The sequence below is a fragment of the Uloborus diversus genome, chromosome 10 (genome assembly GCF_026930045.1).
Source record: "Uloborus diversus isolate 005 chromosome 10, Udiv.v.3.1, whole genome shotgun sequence".
Lineage (NCBI taxonomy): Eukaryota > Metazoa > Arthropoda > Arachnida > Araneae > Uloboridae > Uloborus > Uloborus diversus.
This window is the reverse complement of record NC_072740.1, coordinates 126,113,789-126,135,625: the sequence shown is the minus strand read 5'-3', so window position 1 is coordinate 126,135,625 and position 21,837 is coordinate 126,113,789. Positions and strand designations below refer to the sequence as shown.

Sequence of the window (21,837 nt, the reverse complement as noted above, 5' to 3'; positions counted from 1 at the left end):
TTTTCAGGTTTCCTAAAATACCATTCATGACTAAGAAAGTGAAATCTAGAGCCATCTATATTCATACAAATATAAAAAAAAGTGTTAAATGATGTTGAAATATTACCTGGCATATAGTAATCATAAACTCTAGCTTTTAGGAACCTTGTCAAATTTGCTACAGGATACCATCTCTGTATGGTAAAATTTACACACAACCAGGATGTGTCTAGCTACAAAAATAAATTCATATAAACATTAAAATTTAAATATTTTTACTAAATGAGCAAGAATTAAATAGACTTTGCTACTAACATAATCAAACATGAAAACTGCAGATTTGGGATAAACCCTTCCTCTCTGCAACCTAGGCACTTGTCTGCTGTAAACATATTTGTCCATATCTGGTTTATGTATAAAATAACCAGTCGGAATTGAGATCTCCATTACTGCTATTCCACTTGTTTTACTCTCTTCCACATATGTCCATCTAGAAGGATCAAATGCAAATTGAAATTTTGTTTAACAAAAAATGTTTAACATTTTTTTATATATGCAATATTTATTATCTACACTAATAATATAAAGCTGAGGAGTTTATCATACATAAGGATTGATTACAAGGAAATATAATTTTTACAAATCTATACTAATATAAAGCTGAAAAGTTTGCTTGTTTGAACATACTAATCTCAGGAACTACTGGTTCGAATTGAAAAGTTATTTTTCTGTTGAATAGACCATTTATTGAGGAAGGCTATAGGCTATTTTTTTTATTTTTTAAATCAGATTGACCAAAACGTTTGTAATTGCAAATAAAATGTTTAATCAATTGTTTAGCTCTATGAATTCCTAATAGATCGCGGGGTAAGTTAACTCATCGAGAGGGAGTTGGCTGACAATGTTGATAGCTGCGAGGAACCATGCTGTGCAGTTCAGACGCTACGCTCTTGTGGGACTGTTGCAGTCAGTGAACTGATTTTTGAATGCATTTTTTTGGGGACATTTAAGTACATAATTTGATTTCATAGGATTTTATACAGGACTTCCTTTTCCTTATTTTTTCAACGTTTGCTTTTGTTCTTATAGTTGAAGATACTTATGACAAATCAAATTATTTACTTTTAGATATTACTGAATAGTGATTGTTCATTATAACTTTTTGTTATAGTATTGTTCATTTGGCAAAACATTTTAAATTGCAGAAAAACAACCACTTCACTCGCTAAAGGGTAGGGTTACAGTAGCCCGGTTGCTTGGCACGTTAAGCGATGAACTATACAGTTGAAGGATTATTTCAAGTTTTAAAGCTACTGACAATCTTGTCATGTGTTTTGGTGAATAGTTTTAAATGCCAAATACTAGAATAGGTTTTTTGAAAAGATGTTTATGCATTTTAGTTGAAGTCAAATGTTCATTTCACATCAGAAAGGGGGGTGGGGTTTGGGTGGTGGACATGGATTTTTTTATTTAATGGCTTCTTTTAAATTCTTAGCACAAATAAATTTAAAGCAAAAAAAATTCTAAATATATTTACAAAGTGACTACAAAGGCCACAATTTGCAGTATGCCTAGAAAGACAGAAGGGATCACGTTGCCTACTTCCAGTATTTTGTGCATAATTCATTCCAAATTTCTTCCTCTTTAAGTATACATGCCTGATGCATCTTACCCTAATGACTGAAAAAATGAGGGGAAAATAGTGTACTAAGTTATCTGATCTGTACATACAGAAATATAAAACATATTTATCTTTTGATTAGCAATCCCTATCTACTAGCTGTTGGGATGCAGGCTGTGCTTCACATTTGAAATTCCATCTGGTTGTAAAAAGAGAACGGTTACAGTAAAACTAGATTGTACTTATAACTAGCACTTACTCAGGTAATAACAATGTCTCTATATTTATTGTTAAGTATCTTAAGGGCCACTGGAGCCTCTCTCACTTCACTGAAAGGGTTCAATATTTCTGATGCTATGAGGTAAATATCTGACTAACTAAACAGGCACACACAAATATGTAATACTTTAATGAAAAGTTAGAAAGCTGTATCAAATAAAATGTATACATTCATACAGTCGATTCTTAGCTGGGAAATTGAGATCTAACTGGTCCTGGAATCAACACTATCATACAAGCATCCCACCCACCCCCTATCCAAAAATCTCTCCTTTTTTTTAGTCTTTTCCTATGAGTGCCACTACCTTCCTAGAGACTGGTTTTCAGGTTTTTGCCTCTCTTGCCTTCTCCTCTTAGGGAGCAGGTTCAAATTTAAACAATAATAATAAAAAAAACCTGTTTATTAACAATTTCTTGTAATAAAAAGACAAACAATCGGTTTGAATACGAACTAAACACAATGAAATGTCAGCTTTTGTTTAAAGAAATAAGCATATGATGGTTGTGATAATCAATACAACATTCGCTCACAAAAACATTTTACTTCAAGCATTGCCAAATTTTCTATAAAATATTTCTCTAACGAAACATTGTGAAGTGGAATTTTGTTATCAATCATAACTTCTGAAAAAAATATACAACAAAAAAATTCCTAAAGTTAAAAAATGCTTAAATATCTACCTGGCACAGCTATTGATATTCATATGAGATTTGTTTCTTCCATGATAAAAGGTATTAACTTTCAAATCAAAAGATGGGACAGGAGGTTGGATGAGAAGAAAGTCTTTATCCACATTGTATCCTACATCCAACTGAAGTACTGACAATCCAGCTCCTTTTGCAACAACTTCTACATGACCCCAAACAAAAGGTACAATCTGAAAATTAGAAATGATTTAACAAGAGAATATCCCCAATTGCAGTTTCACTACCATTCGTAAAAAGAGCTGTTCAAGCATACAAAGTTGCAAAGATAATGCAAAAACCTTAGGGAGCACATGTTTTCACATAATTTTATCAAACTGCTATGAAATTCAGCATAGTGGATTAAAAAAAAACAATTTTTAAAAGTTTAGTTTTTACTGTTTATTTCAGGCTCTAAAGAATTAAAAGTAAATGTAGGTAGAAATTTCATTGTACTGTTGAAAATTTTGAAAACAGATGTTTTTAAGGGTTTAATTTGCTGCAATTTTGATGAATTATGGCATTTAGCGCATTATTTTTTAATTTAAAACTACAGTGGCACAGTTTATACATTTCTCTTTTATGCATTTTTTAAATTGGTCTCTGCAGAGTCTAATACACATTAACCTATACCTATACCTATTATACGTTTTTTATTTGTACGCTTTTTCATGCAGTCCCTTCAAAAACGTATAAATGGTGCTTCACTGTATTTCACTTTTTAAAGTCGGCATCATTTTTGGCAAGAAATATCAATATATTTTGGCGAGAAATATTGCCACACTTGGCAATTTTTGAACCAAATATATGTTTAAAATTTAGTGCAATAGTCCATTGTGTTCATAAACATATCTGATGAGACCCGTCAAGTTTGGTTCCGGGCGAGTTTCACACTCTGCATTATCTTGGAGATTGTTCTAAACAGTTGGCTCTCTTACGAGATAAATTTGCTCATTTCAGGACATTTATGCTTTCAATTGATCTCATATTTTCACCTTATCAAAATGGCCATTCATGTAGATTTCAGACAAGCACATAATTTCTTCCCAAAATATTACATTGTTATTGTCATTGGCAGTTACACATTAGTCAGTAAGAGACTAGTTGTTTAGCTTTTTTGCCAAGTCCGTGAGCTGAGCCTTGATTTTATCCGAGCGTTTTTATCGTATTTGGAAGTAATAGTCATTTACCATAGTGAGAATTGTTTTATAAGGTTTATCAAGTTGTGGGATAAATTTAGCAACTATAAAAATGTTATTTGTGAATAAAACAGCTGCGTTTTTTTAAAGACAGTTATCTCTTTAAGAACATTTTAAAAGATGTTTTTGTTCAAAGAACAAATGCAGACTTATAGCAATTTTGATGACCAATGTAGGATAGTCTTCAGGATTTTCTTTGGAATAATTTTTGATTGAAGGTGCTAGAAAAACTCATATCTGAATTTGAAATGGTAATCACATGGATAAAAAACAGCTGACAACTTTTAAAAGTTGTCAACTCAGTGAAGAGTGATTTGAATGCAATTGAGCAGCTGAGGAGTAATTTGACTGCAAATCAGGAGTAGTGGAAGAGCAGTTTGACTGCTAATCAAAATTTGCTGAAGAATGATTTGAGCATAAATCAACCAGAGATGAGTGTTTTGACTGCAAGTTAAGAAAAGCTGAGGAATAGTGTCCTATGCTGAGGAGTCATTTCAGAGTAACATTAGTGAACACCAAGAAGAACGGGCCTGTTTCACGTGTCATCACAGGTCAAATGATCTGTGTCATATGGTCTTGCGTCACTCCAAAAGAGTGAAATCGTGTTGTGATTAAGCAGAAGATTTTTGTTTACATTAATTTCTGCGAAAACAACACTCTTCGATGGTTAATTGTTCTTATGAGTGTAGTTAAGACATATAAAAGTCAAACAAGGTTGTTTTCCATGGATTTCCGTTGAAAAAAAAAGTGTTTTGAACAGAGAGAGAGAGCTTGTCAACATGAAATGACATGCCCTTGCTAGGAACGAATGCACTAGTCTGATTATGAGTTCCAATATTTGAAGAATGTCACCTTTCGCATTGGTATTTCCCAGCTGTTATTTTTTAATATTGAACTGACATTAATTACGATAGTATTTTCTTTAAAATTCGTGCAACTCATGGCAAAACTTCCAAAATTTTCTGCTGAATTTTTGGAGCATCGAATACAAGATCATATACATGACTTGAATAATTTAATTTAAGGAAAAACAAATATTGAAGTATTAGTACTGGATGGTTACAACAGGGAGATTTGGTATTGTATTTGTAATCACAAATCCTCTGTAGGAGCTTTTCAGTTTACCTGACCAATACTTTTCAGCTGAGAATTGCTTCTACATTTCTTGTTTGATGCATGATATTTTGTTTGAACATGTATGTGATATCTTTCTTAATGTATATTTTAACTATTTCAACTTTATTCTCCAAACTAACAGTTAAATTCAATTCTAAAGTTTTTTTTTGAATTAAGGTATTGCTAAAATGCAAAATCAAAGCATTAAATTTATTTCATATTGACTAATATGCCACTTTTTCCTCTTTATCTGGTAGTTACAATTTTTTTTTTTCTGTTTTTTAAAAATTACAATTATCAATAGTATTGCCTTTGTCGTGTCATTTTGAAGCAAAAAAAAATTGACAGTTATATCATGAACTGAGATAAAGTGCAAAAACTTACAATCAAACCTGGATCTGCCTGCATGCAGATCTCATGTTGCAGTGGGGGGAGGGGGCACACCACTAAGGGGCCCCAGGCCCTGGAAACCAAAGTTTTTTTTCTTTGTGACTAGTACACAAATTTTTAAAGTTGTAAACATTTTTTCTCAAGTTTGGTAAGTAGTTGTTTTAGTAAGAAGCCAAGGAAAAATAGAAATTCAATGCATTATTTAGAACAATAAGCAAATCCTTAATAATAAAGATGAAGAATCTAAAATGTTCATTTCAAAAAAAAAAAAAAAAAAAGGAACTATAAAAAGTTTTATATTATACAGAAACATTAACAATTCTCCAAGTTTTGAAATATTGCAATGAAAAGTCACTCCAGTTCAAAAAATTTAAAGACAACAAAAGCATAAAGTTGAACAAGAACAAAAGCATAAGTTGACCAAAAACATCAAAGTTCAGGAATGGTCATTTTTTTTCTCGCTTAGAACATTTTCAAAAGAAAAAATTGAAATTTCTGCATCCAAAATTATTTTCTGTTATGTTTCTCTACAAAATTTTCCGTAAATAATATGAACATTTTACTCATTATAAATAGTAGAATCTCTGCCAGTAATTTTTTACTTTGTTATTATTATTTTTAAAACCTACCACGATTTTACTTGCATCACACCCCCCCCCCCTCTAGCAGCCCCATAATCCGAAAATGTCACAAGCAGATCTGTGGTGATGGTATAAGCAGACAACCGTTTTTGTAACTTACTATTAGACTATTTCGTGAAACTTATTCTTAACTTAACATTTCCATATTTCAGACAGGCAGATTAAGACAATCATTTGGAAAAAAACATAGGTTTTTACTTTGAAAGTTTTACTTTGATCCCTCTATTGCGGACGAAAAATTTGTCCCGTTTGTGTCAGCATTAAAGAGATTTTTTGTAATTTGAAACATTACCATTATTAAAATTTTAATTTACAATGAAGTGTGCATTTTGTTGTGTTTGAAAAGTTGATTTTCATATATTATAAAAAAAGTTTTAACTACCTTAATTTAAGATTATATAATAAAAAAATAAAGTTAAGAGGATCAAGTACAATGCTGAAATACCACAATCTGGTATACTGTGAAATTGCTTATACCTCAGGTGATGCCATATTATTAGAATATGCTATATTAAGAAAATATCTTAAAATCCCGTTAAGTATACAGGAAGTTCCTTTTTTACCTTCAAAACCTCTATTTTCGCAACTGTGAGTCCTAATGCATACTTCCAATTGCAAAAATGTTTAAAATCGGCTGCAGAGTTAAGATGTTGAAAGTTTGAAGCAAAAATAAAAATGGGTCAAAAACTACAAAATTAAACTTTTTATACGGGCCCAAGATCCCTTAACTTATATTGAGGGAAATAACCTCCATTGAAAAATAATTTCAACACAAAAGTTTGAAATCAGTACAACCAATATCAACAGAGATATGAAACACAGACTTTTTATGACTTACACCACTTGACACTCGCCCTCAATAACTTTTTGGAAGGAAACATAGCGGTTAACAAGTGTTTAAAATTATATGTGTGCATAGAGTGTAGTTTTTTGAATTGTTCGAGGTTTGGTAGTGTGTTTTTTAGTATCTTGGCATAACATTTGCATTTATTTAGGAATAGCAATGAAAAATATAAATACTTTGTTTTTTTTTACTTCGACAACCTGTCATTCTTCTGAAAGGGTGATAAGTCCTAATCTCATTTTTTGTATGGTCCCCTAAAACTTTAAACTCAAATATCTCCTTGAGTTTCAGTAGCACAAATGTCAAGTTTTTGCATTAGTAATATTTTTCAATGGAGATTATTTCCCTAAATATAAGTTAGAGGACCTAAGGCCGGTATTAAAAGTTAAATTTTGTATTTTTTGACACATTTTTATTTTCAAATCAAACTTCCAATATCTTAACTCTGCATCTGATTTTGAACATTTTTGCAATGGGAAGTAAGCATCTAGGACTAACGGTTGCGAAAATAGAGGTTTTTGCAGGTTAAAACGGAACAGCCTGTATACATATTCTCCTGTTTACACTTTTTCTCAATACGCAGGCCCGTCATGTAGGTGGGTCAATCAGGAGGGGGCAATTGCCCCTCTCCCCCCAGGTTTGAGAAATTAATGTAGTTACACACATGTGGGCATGGTGGATATACAGTAAACTCCTGATTATCCGCAGAATAGGGTGGCATGGTAACCATGGATAATCCAGATAATAGGTAACAAACGATACTGGTATATACAATAGCTAAAAATATGAATAAAACTCACTCATATATTTAAATTACAGTGGACTCTCTCTATTCTGAACATTCAAAGGACCAAACAAAAGTGTTCAGATTATGGAGGTATGCAGGGACTATCGAAATGTGTTAAGAATATTGGGGTGTTCACATTAGAGAGTGTTCAGATAGAGGGAGTTCACTGTATAGCTAAAAAGAAACAATAACATAATCATAAGTCATCATCATTGAAGAAGAAAAAATGTGAAAAGACCCGCGGATAATCCGATTGTCGATAATCGGGAGTTTACTGTTATGCATCTTTAGTTTATACCTGTTAACCCGCCCTCTTCCTTAGAAAAATAAAAAATGACAGGGTTGTCAATACAATATCCAAGAAAATAACAGTTTTATTATGTATTTATTATGCAACAGGGGCTTTCTCAAGTCTTGCCGCATTACACTTTGTACATTCTACTGTGCTTATGTTCCTATGTATAACATTGGTACAATCTTGCAGGCGTGAGAAGGGGGCAAGTATGCGAGCTTTCTTGTGCATTAATAACTTTTGTCTTAATTATAAATGCCTTCATAAAATCAGGGCTGACGAGAGGCCATGTCAGCCTGTCGGAAACTAGGGGCCAGTCTCTTGAGGGTGCCTTACTCAGAATCGAAGTAGCATAAATTTGACAAGTTTTATGGCAGGGCCCACTTTGGCTCTCAACGGCCTTGCATAGAATTTGATATCTGAGTTGTGGTGGAAAAAGGAAGCAATATTACAATATAAAATGTTGGAAAGGAACAGATGCCTCTTTACTTTCAAAAACAAAGGGGCCTTGCTCCTCATTTCTAAAGTTCAAATATAATGATTGATCAAAAAAATGATAAAATTAATCGGTTCACATGCTAGAAGAACAAGGAATTAACGCCGGACCCCTTTCTTGTGTCAATATGTTTGACGATGTATTGGGATATGATATGAGAATTTTAACCTTGAACCCTCCTCTTGCAAAATTCCTGTGTGCGCAACTGGGGGTTTCTAATCGTAGAGGTGCCTCAAGGTGGAAACTGGGTGTCAATACCATCTGAGCACTGACATCTGTGCCTTAATGGTTGCACCAGCTGCCTTTGGTACCAGATATAATTTTTGTTTCTCATGTGGGCTGTGCTGGCGTAAAACTTTAAATAGTGGTTCCTCATTTTAAGCTCAGATGCAGATACAACTTTTGTACTTAGCACGGCAGTATACTGAGAAGGATTTTAATCTAAAATGTGTTAAATTTTGTAATATTTGTGCAAGTTTAGTGAAAAACAGAAAGTCATTGAGGATATTTTGAATAAAATTGTTGAAAAAAATTTAACGTTGAATGAGTGCCAGATCTATTTTCCTAGAGCCAGGGCAAAAATTTTAAACCATCGCCCTTACTTAAAAAGGTCAAAAATAGGATGCATTTGCCACTCAGGGCAAGCCCCAGCTTGATTCCCCTTGATCCAGGGCTGCAAAGAATGAAAACTTTCAGAATATGGGAACAGGCGATAAGTTTAAATATATAATCGAATAACATTATATTACTTTTTGACATTCCCAAATAATTGCTGAAATCTTGGTACCCTTGACTCAAATATATAAATTCCTTTTGGTACCTGATATAATCTAGTTTTTTCATGTAGGTATTCCCCCCCCCCTTCTTGAGTTGCTTTAACAATTCTCGATATTGTGCTTTAACAATCCCTTAATTAAAAGGCTAAATTTTAAGTTATAGTTATTTATTTGTTTTGAAGAATAAAGTTGAAATAGCTAAAAAATAATACATCGAAAGAAAGCACTTGTAATAAACGATTTAGAAACGTTTCCACATAAAATTTTGGTAGAAAACTCAAATATAATGCATCAAACAAGAAAATAGAAGCAATTCTAAGCTGTAAAGTGTTGGTCAGGTAAACTGAAAAGCTACTACAGAGGGGATTTGATTATAAATACGACACCAAACCTCCCTCTCGTAACCACCCAGTCATGCAGATGAACCAAATTCATCGACTATTGTTTGGCTTGAAATTATGAATATTGTCTTGTTTGAATGCTCCAAAAATGTTCTTAGCAAGGGAATACAGGTAACGAAAAAACTCCAGCAAGTATCCGAAACAACATTCGAATCTATCAAAAATGCATTTTAATGTGACATGTATTCGCTGACAGAGCAAGATATGTCATACTTACTGTGAGTCACATGTGGTACGATAAGATTTTGTTTACAACACTTTTATTAAATAAAAATGCTGTGAGAAATGGATGTTTCTGTAAAAAATAATCTCTTGGTGAATGGCTAGCACCGAACACAATATTAATTAAATATTAGAACACAAAACTAGTGCACTCTGTTCTTGGCGAAGGTTTGTCATTTTGTGTTGACAAGCTGTTCAAAAATCTTTTTAAACAAAAATCCATAGAAAACAACTTTGTTTCACCCTTGCATCTCTTAACTACACTCATAAGAACAAGTAACCCCCGAACAGAATGTTTTTCTCTCAGAAATTAATGTTAACAATTATCTTCTGCTGAATCACAACACCATTTCACTCTTTCGGAGATCACACGATCGAGCAGACGACGCTGAAACAGCTCCATTAACGAGGTCTTACCTTAGTGAACTTTTATGGGGGAAAAATAAGTTTAATGTCATTTACAATCAAATTGAGGGTGTTGAAGAAAAAGTGTGTCACTGAGAAAAATCAAAAAGGAGAGGAAGCAAGTAAATTATATTTGGTACAAAAAAATTCAAATAGGAAATGAAAGAAGAAATGAATCTGATGATGCCAGTAGACTCTGAGTTGCTAACATAATACCTCTCTTTTATTATGGGTCTATAAGAGAGGTACTAAGGCATGTTAATTACTGAGACTTTACTCTGATCAAACTGGAGGCACTGACTTTTCAAGAGATTAATGGGCAATTAACTGTAGGGTTTGTAGCAACAACTACTGATCTGGTAATCCAAAATTCCAATATGACTTTTAAAAATTTCCAGAATCATATCAATTTTTTTTCTTCAATTTTATGGCAAAATGAAAAACAAAGTACACTTTAAAATATGACAAACCACAGCATCACCAAACAATTCACTTTGTACCAAACAATTCACAAAGCACAAGTCACTTTTTGTTATGCCTTAGATTTGGTCACAAAGGAATCGTCTGCATGATCCAAATCAATAAGAAAGCCTTATCCATATAACTTGCTACTTACAGTTCCATAATTACTGTTATATTTTTCCAATTACAAATGTACTTGTTGACAGTGCTATTTTTGACAGAGGAGTCTATTGTTGTAACAAGTTTGAATCATTGAGAAGAGATAAAATGGATGGAGTGAAGATGTTTATTCATGAAGCAAAGACCCCAAGACATGTGATAGATTTTAAAGTAAGGGATTGTGTGTGGGAGAAATGAGGTCTCTTTCTCTAGTTTAACGCGAAACATGTCACACATTTGTCGTTGTTGAGTCATGTGACTTGGGATCTTTGCCTCAGTTTTTGCTAAGCAAATGATAGGACTAGCTCCTTCCATTTACTAATTCATCTTTTAAGGTTTGAATTAGGCTGATTTTTAATTTTTTTAAAACCAAAATAAATAACAATTTTAGCTTACCAGTTAGATATTTTAGAAAATCAGACTTTATAAGAAAATATTTTTCATTAAAAATCAGAAAAGTAGCTGGAACTCAGGATAAATTAAAGAAAAGTAGGAATTAGCCACAGGGTGAACATTTTTCATCCCTATTTAACAGACAAATAAAACATAAAATTTGAATTGTGACTTACTGGTATGTTTTTTGCGTGGGCCAGATTATCATTGGAGATGGCCATTGAGTGAATTCGACCTGCATTGGAGCTGGATTCAACAGTAAGTTTCATGTCTGTGATGTCTCTCACATGAGTTCGAAATGAATATTCAATCAGAGCTTGCATTGCCACAATTGTATCCTATATAAAAATGTTAGAAAATAGTTTAAAATTAGACACAAATACTATAGTGAAATGTTGTAATTACAACATCTTTTTTCATTGTGAAAATAGATAACAAAGCTAGAATGAAACATTAGCTAAACTCTTAATTAGTGAAAAGTTACATTTGTGCTGATGAAAAGCTTTATAGATATGTTGCTCTTAAGAAAACTATTCAAATAATCAAAAATTGTACATAATTTGAACTAGGCTATTCTGCTGTCAACAATATCAAGTTTCCTTTCCTTTTTTTTTTTTTTTTTGCCTTTCTGATCTATCACATGGAAAATGATTGATGTGCTTTGTGTAAGGAAAGTTACATAAAGACGGCTATTTTTAAACAATAGTTTTTAAAAACAGCTTATTAAAAAAAAAAAACAAATACTGACTGATTGCTGGATTGAAATGCTTAGGTTATTACTGAGGGAATATTTTCTTAAATCTGTAAACTGATAAAGCAAAACTGATAAGAACAGAAACATAATGAAATGCTAAGACCCTAAACAGAAAAACTAAATTTAGAGGGCTCAGACGTATTTTAAGAATATGCATATTTAAAAATACAGTAGTTGCTCTAAATAACCATATCGGACCTCAGCAAAGAAATTGACATAACTCAAAATTTTGAGAAAACATTCTAAATATTGATTTAAAATCTGTATTTAATGCTCTTTCTTACCCCAAAATTGGCACTAAGTTAGCTTACATAACTGGTGCATGGTGGCTTAAAAACAATATAATCAATCACAGGGGCAAATCCAGGATTTTTTTTCTCACTACCTATTTTTGTGAAAGTATTGTATCAATATTCTATTTTTGGAAAAGTTTTTTTTATATCAGCAATGATTTTGAGAGCTATTAAGGGCACATTCTAATTTTTGTCTCAGAAAATTAAAGCAATTTAAACGTTAGTTTGAAAAGTGCAAATGTCATTAACTAATATTTCGGACGTTTTTTTTGGGGGGGGGGGGGACCTAAGAGGTAGGGAAAATATCATTGTATCTCAGCTCAATAAGCTTTGTACTGTGTACAATTCAGGAAATCACCATCCCCTAAAACTGATGCTAAAAGATTGCTTAAGAGCAATTTGGCGAAAAACAGTGAAACTTGAGTTTAATACTATGAAAAAGTTGTTACTTGAGCGATTGTTCATATAAATCATCTTAGTATTTTATGTTATGAGTGAACTATGTTTTAAACGGAAAAACATGTTTTCTATTTTAAAACACAGGTTTTTGTGAAACTTTCGTTTTTTTAATATTGTTTCTAGAATGTGTCGATTTTCAAAGTTAGTTTTGTGAAGCTGCTGATTTTATAACTTTATTTCTGTGAAAGTACCGATTTTAAAATAAGATTTTTGTGAAAGTACCGAAAAACGGTAGTAAAATCAACCTGTATTGGGCCCTGAATCATGACACATTAAAATTTCATAGTTTAGATAAAACTTTTTTGAACTGTAAGTATGCACTATTGATTCAGACAACCAAAACTAACCAGTGAATTTCACACCATAATTTTTTTGTATGTATTGTAATATTTGAGACCAAACCACTCAACTACTATGACATTAAAACTTGATTTTCTCCAATGCTGTTTTTTTTTTAGTAGTGTCACTTTTCTTGATGTGGTAGGATATGTTTTCTTCATGTCACAAACAATTGGTACTGATTACTAAGTGAAGACTTTCAAAGTCCCTGAAACAGAAATTCATGGAATTGCCACTTGTAAAATCACTTTGAAAAGAAGATAAAACTCTAGGCAAACAGAACCTAGATTTTCTTCAGCAAGGACCCCTTCTGCAACAGTTATTGACTTTTCTAAAAGTTTCATTGGAATATTAGGAAAATAAAGTGTTTTTTTAAATCGCAAATTACATATTGTATCAATTTTCATCATGTGTGCTAAAAATAATATTTTAAGAACAAGAAAAGTGTATCATGGAGGAAGAAACTAAAACAATAAGGTGCAATACCAGAAACATTACTTTTAGCAATTTCACCTTCATCCCCTTCATAAATGACACCACTCATTTATTTCATTTTGTAATGCATACTTCTAATCATATCAATGTGTTCTATTAATGGCAACAGAAGAAAAGTTAATTTGAAATCTTTTTTGTAATAACTACCATATTTTAATACTTTAATATAGATGAAAGTTTAATTTTCTTTGGACAAGATTTTAACTTAGCTTATCTGCAAAACATTTTCTAAACATTAATCTCAAATGAAAATTAACTCTGAAGTGAATAACATAGTTTTTAAAAAGGAAACTTTGTAGTGAAAGCATTACCTGTGATGATATAAATGCTTCATCTGAAGTTCTCATAGTGTTGAGCCATTTCACTATTTGATCTTGAACAACACCACTGTACCTTATGTAGGATAGAAGGGCGTATGCCGTGGCCTCGACAGCCACTGAGTCATATTTGTTGGGTAGACGTGGAAGAACGAAAGGTTTTTGGTTTTGATAGAGGATTTCAGCTGAAGATATAGGTTCTGGACTCCAGTAAACCATACCCTCTATAAAAATATAGACATTTAATTTTTATTTTGATTAAATAATACTGTCATTGTAATAAACTTTGGTCAGACTAAACCTACCCTTAAGCCCTATTAGAAAAAGCGTGAAAATTATGTAAAACACAAAGATCTCTCTGACTTTTTCTTTGATTGCCAGCTAGTTTTTTGATCAGTTTTTTTTTTCCAGCTAGAACTATTAATTTTCTTTTGGTCCTAACCTTGATTTTTGGGAAGCTTTTTACATTCAAAATTAATTTCAGCCTCTAGTCAGTTTTTCTTTGTCTATTTTTCCTGTACTTCATTTTCTCTAGACTTTTGGAAGCAATTTTTTGTAGTTATCTTTCTTTATGTGTTTCTTTCTCCTTCTTAGCTTCAGACTGGTGGTCTTTGTTCTATACTCTTTTTGGTACACTTCTAATCTGTGTGTTTTGTTCTTGTTCCTTGGTTGTCTGATTAGTTGCTTTTGTCCCTTGTTCTATATTCCTTCTGTATAACTTGTAATCAATTCATTTAGTATATAACCTAATGTCTTCTGATTGATGTGTATTCATTCACAACTTTTTCTTGTAATTTTTACATAGATGATGGGGCTATATGTAGCCATGAAATAGCTATTAGCAGCATATTTTTCAAAATTTGTGCTTTATTTATTCTTTTATCATTTTACTCATATTTTAGAAGAAAGAATTTTTAATAAGTTTTTCTTACGAAGATTGGCTATCAAAAAAGTGATTCATATCAACACAAAGTTAAGTAAAACAAAAATAGGGAGAGTCTTTAAAAATAATTAAAAGTTAGGAAAATTAACATTCAAGTGAGAAAGAGGTAGATTGATTCTAAATTGAAAGAGTTTTGAAATCTGACCATACTATTTATAGCATGGATGATGTTAAAGAATACTTCAGCCATCTTTTTTTTTTCCGGAGTGATGATTAATTGAAGTACTCTCATGTTTTTTTCTTTTTAAAGAGCCATTCAAAATACCCAATCTTCAGTAGATCTATAGAAGATCTTGTAGTTAGAACAGCTGTTGATTTTGACAACAATTGAGAAACATGAGTATCTAAGCAATTTTGAATATTTACTGAGTTGCTCTCTCTCTCTCTCTCTCTCTCTAACACAAAATGAAACTCATAATGATAGACAATTTGAAGATACAAGAATGGTTCTTATTTGGTCAGAATTTTTATAACAGAAATAATTAACCCAAAATTTTATAAAACTTTACTTATTTGTATTTTAGTAATAAAAGTTTATCCGAGTGTTGAAGCAAGCACGAAGTTAAAACATATGAGTGGCAAAAAAACTTTTATATTAATGTTGTAGAATACACTTTATAATGCTGACCTATATATAAAATGCAATTCTCCATAAAACGCACAACTTTTCAAAAGTAAGCAATAAGTTTTTCTGTTAAATAAAAGTAAACAGTTTTGTTTTGCAAACATAACAGTTCTTCTCCAACTTATATTTTGAACCAGTTCTTCATCTTCCTATCTTAAGTTCAGAGCTTTTAAATGATAATTAGTAAAAAAATACCAGATTGTTCTTGAAAATGCAAACTAACTTATTGTGCAAACCAACAAGCTAGCAAAAGTGCACAATTATTCCTTTTAATTATACATTTATACAATAAGAATTAATATAATAATAATAAAAGTGAAAAATATTGAAAAGACCACACCAAAAGCCCATAGATGCGCAACGCAGCAAAACTAAAAAGCCATATAAATATAAAAATTAAGCAAACAGAATTTCAAATATTAAACAAACTATATATAATTAATGATGATAAAAAGGAAAATTGCAAACAGCTATTAAATAAGAAACGATAAAGTATGAATCCAGAGCTCATCAGCCGTGGAGGATTCATTAATTATGGTTAAAAGACCAAAAATTTAACTATGAACTAAAAGAGAATGTTTAAGCTCCAGTACATGCAATATAGAGTAACATTGGGCAAAAGCACCACTTGCTAAACTAAAAACAATAAACTAGAGCTCAAACCTAAAACTAAAAGCAGGGGGTTTCGCCTCGACTAATTAGGAAAACAAGTTCCGATAATTAGCCATCCACGGGACAGTACCTGCCTATAACAAAATTATCTTACCTTGAAATCCATATAAAAGAGCCAATTCCATTGTGACAAAAATCCATTCCAGTTGTCAACGTAAAAATAAAATAAAAATAAAGTCATATCCAGAAGATCAATCCAGAGGCCTACCCAGTCGCCTGTTTCCCACGTGTAAAATTCATCCACCTCGGTGATTCATAAAAAATGGTTTGTCACGGTTGTATCATACATTTACACAGTTAAACAGTTTCAAAAGAAGCGAAATGCTCATCAAAGGCTATACTTAAGCAAATGTTTTCAACCAGATTTTTAGGGAAGTTATTATTAAAGAGTATGTTTTTGAGTACTGAAATTTCTTGATTAAATGCAGAAATGGTATTGCAAATTCTTTTTATTCTGATAGCTTGCGAAACAATGATGCCAATAAAAACCTTTTTACTTAAGCAGGAGGAAAAATCTTGTAAGCTGTTAACTGTGAAATTAAATTCGCGCCTTTTATCATAGATTGCAGTGGAACAATGAGTCAATTTGTATGTTAATATCCAGGAAATTAAAGCTATTTTGATTAGAACTAGTCTTTTTGAGCGTTAATGAACTATGATAAATAGTTTTGCTAAGTTCAGAAAAATTCGGAAAATTTACACACAAAAGGTCATCGATGTACCTGCAACAAAGAGGTGTAGAGGAAGGATTGTCAATTAAATATTTTCTCTCATAATATAAAAGAAAAAGGTTGGCTAATGTAGAGCTAAAATTAGCTCCCATTGCAATGCCATTAATTTGTAGAAAACATGAATTACCATTTTTGAAAAAATTATTGAAAATACAAAATTTAAAAAGACCAAGAAAAAACAATTCATTAAAATCAAGGGAATCCTTGACCGAATTAAAAAGATCTGACACAGAGGAAAAAAGTTCAATGAGTGGGATATTGGTGAAGAGGTTTTCAAAATCAAAAGTTTCTAAGTTATTTATATCAAGCATATTAAGTAAATTGATCACTTCTACACTATTATTAACAATCCAAAACCAATTCTTTTATTGAAGTTTAAGTTGTTCTAGAATTTTTTTGAGAAACTGTTCAAGTTTTACACTCAGAACAATTTAAACTTCAACAAAAGAATTGGTCTTGGATTGTTAATAATAGTGTAGAAGTAATCAATTTACTTAATATGCTTGATATAAATAACTTAGAAACTTTGGATTTTGAAAACCTCTTCACCAATATCCCACTCATTGAACTTTTTTCCTCTGTGTCAGAACTTTTTAATTTGGTCAAGGATTCCCTTGATTTTAAAGAATTGTTTTTTCTTGGTCTTTTTAAATTTTGTATTTTCAATAATTTTTTCAAAAATGGTAATTCATGTTTTCTACAAATTAATGGCATTGCAATGGGAGCTAATTTTAGCTCTACATTAGCCAACCTTTTTCTTTTATATTATGAGAGAAAATATTTAATTGACAATCCTTCCTCTACACCTCTTTGTTGCAGGTACATCGATGACCTTTTGTGTATAAATTTTCTGAATTTTTCTGAACTTAGCAAAACTATTTATCATAGTTCATTAACACTCAAAAAGACCAGTTCTAATCAAAATAGCTTTAATTTCCTGGATATCAACATACAAATTGACTCAAATTGTTCCACTACAATCTATGATAAAAGGCGTGAATTTAATTTCACAGTAAACAGCTTACAAGATTTTCCCTCCTGCTTAAGTAAAAAGGTTTTTATTGGCATCATTGTTTCACAAGCTATCAGAATAAAAAGAATTTGCAATACCATTTCTGCATTTAATCAAGAAATTTCAGTACTCAAAAACATACTTTTTAATAATAACTTCCCTAAAAATCTGGTTGAAAACATTTGCTTAAGTATAGCCTTTGATGAGCATTTCGCTTCTTTTGAAACTGTTTAACTGTGTAAATATATGATACAACCGTGAGAAACCATTTTTTATGAATCACCGAGGTGGATGAATTTTACACGTGGGAAACAGGCGACTGGTATGCCTCTGGATTGATCTTCTGGATATGAATTTATTTTTATTTTATTTTTACGTTGACAACTGGAATGGATTTTTATCAGGTTGAACAATGGAATTGGCTCTTTTATATGGATTTCAAGGTAAGATAATTTTGTTATAGGCAGGTACTGTCCCGTGGATGGCTAATTATCGGAACTTGTTTTCCTAATTAGTCGAGGCGAAACCCCCTGCTTTTAGTTTTAGGTTTGAGCTCTAGTTTATTGTTTTTAGTTTAGCAAGTGGTGCTTTTGCCCAATGTTACTCTATATTGCATGTACTGGAGCTTAAACATTTTCTTTTAGTTCATAGTTAAATTTTTGGTCTTTTAACCATAATTAATGAATCCTCCACGGCTGATGAGCTCTGGATTCATACTTTATCGTTTCCTATTTAATAGCTGTTTGCAATTTTCCTTTTTATCATCATTAATTATATATAAATTGTTTAATATTTGAAATTCTGTTTGCTTAATTTTATATTTACTTTCCTTTTTAGTTTTGCTGCGTTGCGCATCTATGGGCTTTTGGTGTGGTCTTTTCAATATTTTTCACTTTTTTATTATATATATATATAGGGGAAAAGGGGGCACATGTGACCAATTTTTTTCATTTCTTTTTTTTTCAAAAAAGAATTATCAATTCCTCACCGCAAAAGTGCCCTCATGATTGAATACACTTTTTTTTTGTGTCATGAATTTTATTGGTATTTTTTTTAAAATATTTTTTTACTTTATGGTATTTTTTAAAAAATGTCTGCAGTTGTTCACATGTGCCCCTAGAGGGGGCACATGTGAACAGGACTGGGGCACATATGAACATGGGTAAAGAATGCAGGAGAAGCATATTTTAAAGGAAAATTCTTCAATATGAAATATATACCTAAATAACAAATGCATTGAATGGTTTGTAACCTATACTGCATCAGCTTCAATTGTACAGTAATTGTTCCACTAATAAAATATTTTTTCCCCTATATATCACTTTCAAATTCTGAAGTGTCGTAGCCTGTTCTGATCACTAAATAGACTAGACAAAAACCTATGGCTACATAATACAAAGAATTTATTATTTAAGGGTTATCCCATATATATATTTTGCTTTTAAGCTTCATACATTGTTGGATAATTTATTTTTAAATGATTTTGAACTTCAGTTTTTAATTAAATGAAAATCTTTCTGTTTTTTTTTTTAAATTTCCTGTAAGTATTATAAAACACTAAATTATTGATAAAATATTTAATAACAAAAAAATAAATAAATAAATAAATAAAAACATAAAAACCATTAAATATTTATTTATGTTTATTAATATTAATAACAATTAGCAATAAATTTACAAACTGATTATAGGAAAATATAATTATAAATACTTAAACATTTTTTAACATTTAGAATATCCTACACTGATAATAATATTATGGACGGTGGCAATGGGAACTGTTCATTTGTGCCCCTAGATGTTGTGTGTTCGCAAGTGCCCCATCATCTACTTTAGAACTAATTTGCAAAAATAAAGAAATTTTTAATTTAATAAAAAAATTTAAACATTGTCATAAATTTATTTGAATGTTCATACAATGGTTTGTAATACTTAGATTTAGATTAGCAGTTAGTTTTAAAAATGTTATCACTTGAAGAAGACAACAGTAAAAAAATTCCCACACCAGCTAAAACAAAGAAGTTGACACCACAGAAACATAAAATGACTCAGTGGCTCTAAATGTTAGTCCAAGAAGTACAACTGGTACTGTCCTTAATTGAGAATTTTTCCAGATTTTTTGCTTGAAGTAATCTCAATAAAACATACCATGTTCACATTTGCCCTGTGTTCACATGAACCCCTATTTCCCCTATATATATAAAATTGCATTATTTGAGCTTTAATACTCATTTTAATAAAAAATTCATTCGAATGCTTAACATATTGATACATTCTGAATATTATTTTTTAAATTTTTGAAATGACCAATATAATGCAAAAACTCGAATTACAAGGTGTGTGTTTAAGTCTTCAACTACAGTTTAAAACAAAACAGTAAGTTTCAATGTCTTGAGATTTAAAAGAGATATTTTTCCCCGTGATGTGCTATGCACTTTCAACCAAAGTGCACTCCTATTCTTCTTGAAGAGAAAATAATAAACCTCTACAATTATTAACAGAAATATTTTAAATATATTTAACATGTTGTATATGGTAAGGGATGCAAACTTTGTTTGAACTAAAACATTAGTTAAATGAATAATAAATTACAACAAATTGCTTTATCAAGCCTACAGTAAATATGTCATCAGTGTTTAAGCATTCAACGTACAACAAGAAAGCTGTGTGAGGAAAGTTGTTTCTTGTTGGGGGTTGGACATTACTTATACAGATAAGGGGACTTTATAGCAGCCTTAAAACAACTTCGATAGAACTCCTTGATGTACTATATTATTCACACAGTCGACTCTTGATCTTACGAATTGAATGAGACCCTGAAAATTGTTAATAAAATCCAAAATTTATAAAATCGAATAGCATTGTTTCAATAAAAGACATTTAGGGATTAGTAAGCTGTTTGTAAAACTGAGTGTTCACAAATTCATGGTCTCTAAAAATCTAGTATCAACTGTATTATTTATGTTTTCAAACACTTTGAAATGGTCAAATGTTTATCGTAAAAAAAAAATATGATTTTAGCTTTTTCTTTTCATATTTTAATATACTTTAAAAGTCTATATTTTCTAACACAATCATTAGAACAAGTTGGTTATAAAATGAAACAAAAATAAATGCTTCTTCAATCATCTATTTCCTTTGTTTCTCTTAAATTTAAAAATTAAGCATATAGTCCGTTAACTATAAATGATTTACTGTAAATTACAAACCAAAATGGGAACCCAATTCAAGGAAGTATCTAGTGATAAGTAAGCCATTGGGTACTAAATTTGGGACTCTTTAAAATAATATCAAACACATATTTACCCTTTTCTCTTTTGATTTGATCTAGCTTGTTAAACCCCACTTCTGCTTCTGCACTACCAGCATCTAAAATTGCATAAGTTACTATGGCAACTTGATAGGGGTCTTGAAGGCTTGGTAACCGCCTTTCTAAATATTTGACAGCTAGATTTTTCGCTGTAGATATTTCATTTCGAACATCCTGTAAAGTAAAATGCACCATTCAAATTTATGTCTAATAAACAACAGTAGATGGCATGATTATAAAAGACAGCCCCCCCCCCCCCATGGATTATTATATAATACACCAAATTCAAATGAGGGGAGGGGGGGACAAGGGTTATATACTCAATGCAAACTTCATTGGAAAATAAATTAATTTTTCAAAGCCAAATGAAGGGGCACTTGACCCCCCCCCCCTCCTAAGATAAATGTGGATTAGTTTTTGAAGCAAAATACAATAAAATTTTACAAAAGTTTAGAGAGTAGTAAAAATACTAGGCATGTACATGGAAAAAGTGATGAAAAAAAATCTAGAGATAATGACACAATTGGCACCAGTTGGGCCGATTTTTTTTTCTTTTCAGAATCGGATCAATTTTGACATCGACAAGAGCTCTATTATTGCTTAAAACACATGCATGTGCTTTGACTCTTATTGCAAATGCTTTAACATGACTCTGGCTCTTTCAGCATTTCACCATCCAACCGATTGCCATAGGATATTATCCCAAGTTAAATAGTACATCAAAGAGTCAAATGACAAATA

At 31.3% G+C, this 21,837-nt stretch overlaps 1 protein-coding gene across 1 annotated transcript in view; it reads right to left on the bottom strand.

Moving 5' to 3' along the window:
- Nucleotides 1–21,837, bottom strand: part of LOC129231403 (CD109 antigen-like) — a 311,980-nt gene that overhangs the window by 5,072 nt on the left and 285,071 nt on the right. Inside the window, exons 27-32 of the mRNA XM_054865708.1 lie at nt 21,093–21,270; nt 13,798–14,027; nt 11,323–11,484; nt 2,561–2,757; nt 295–469; nt 107–212 (exon numbers count right to left, since the gene is read on the bottom strand). Of these exons, the coding sequence (XP_054721683.1) occupies nt 107–212; nt 295–469; nt 2,561–2,757; nt 11,323–11,484; nt 13,798–14,027; nt 21,093–21,270 (1,048 nt within the window). The remainder of the gene's footprint in view (nt 1–106; nt 213–294; nt 470–2,560; nt 2,758–11,322; nt 11,485–13,797; nt 14,028–21,092; nt 21,271–21,837) is intronic.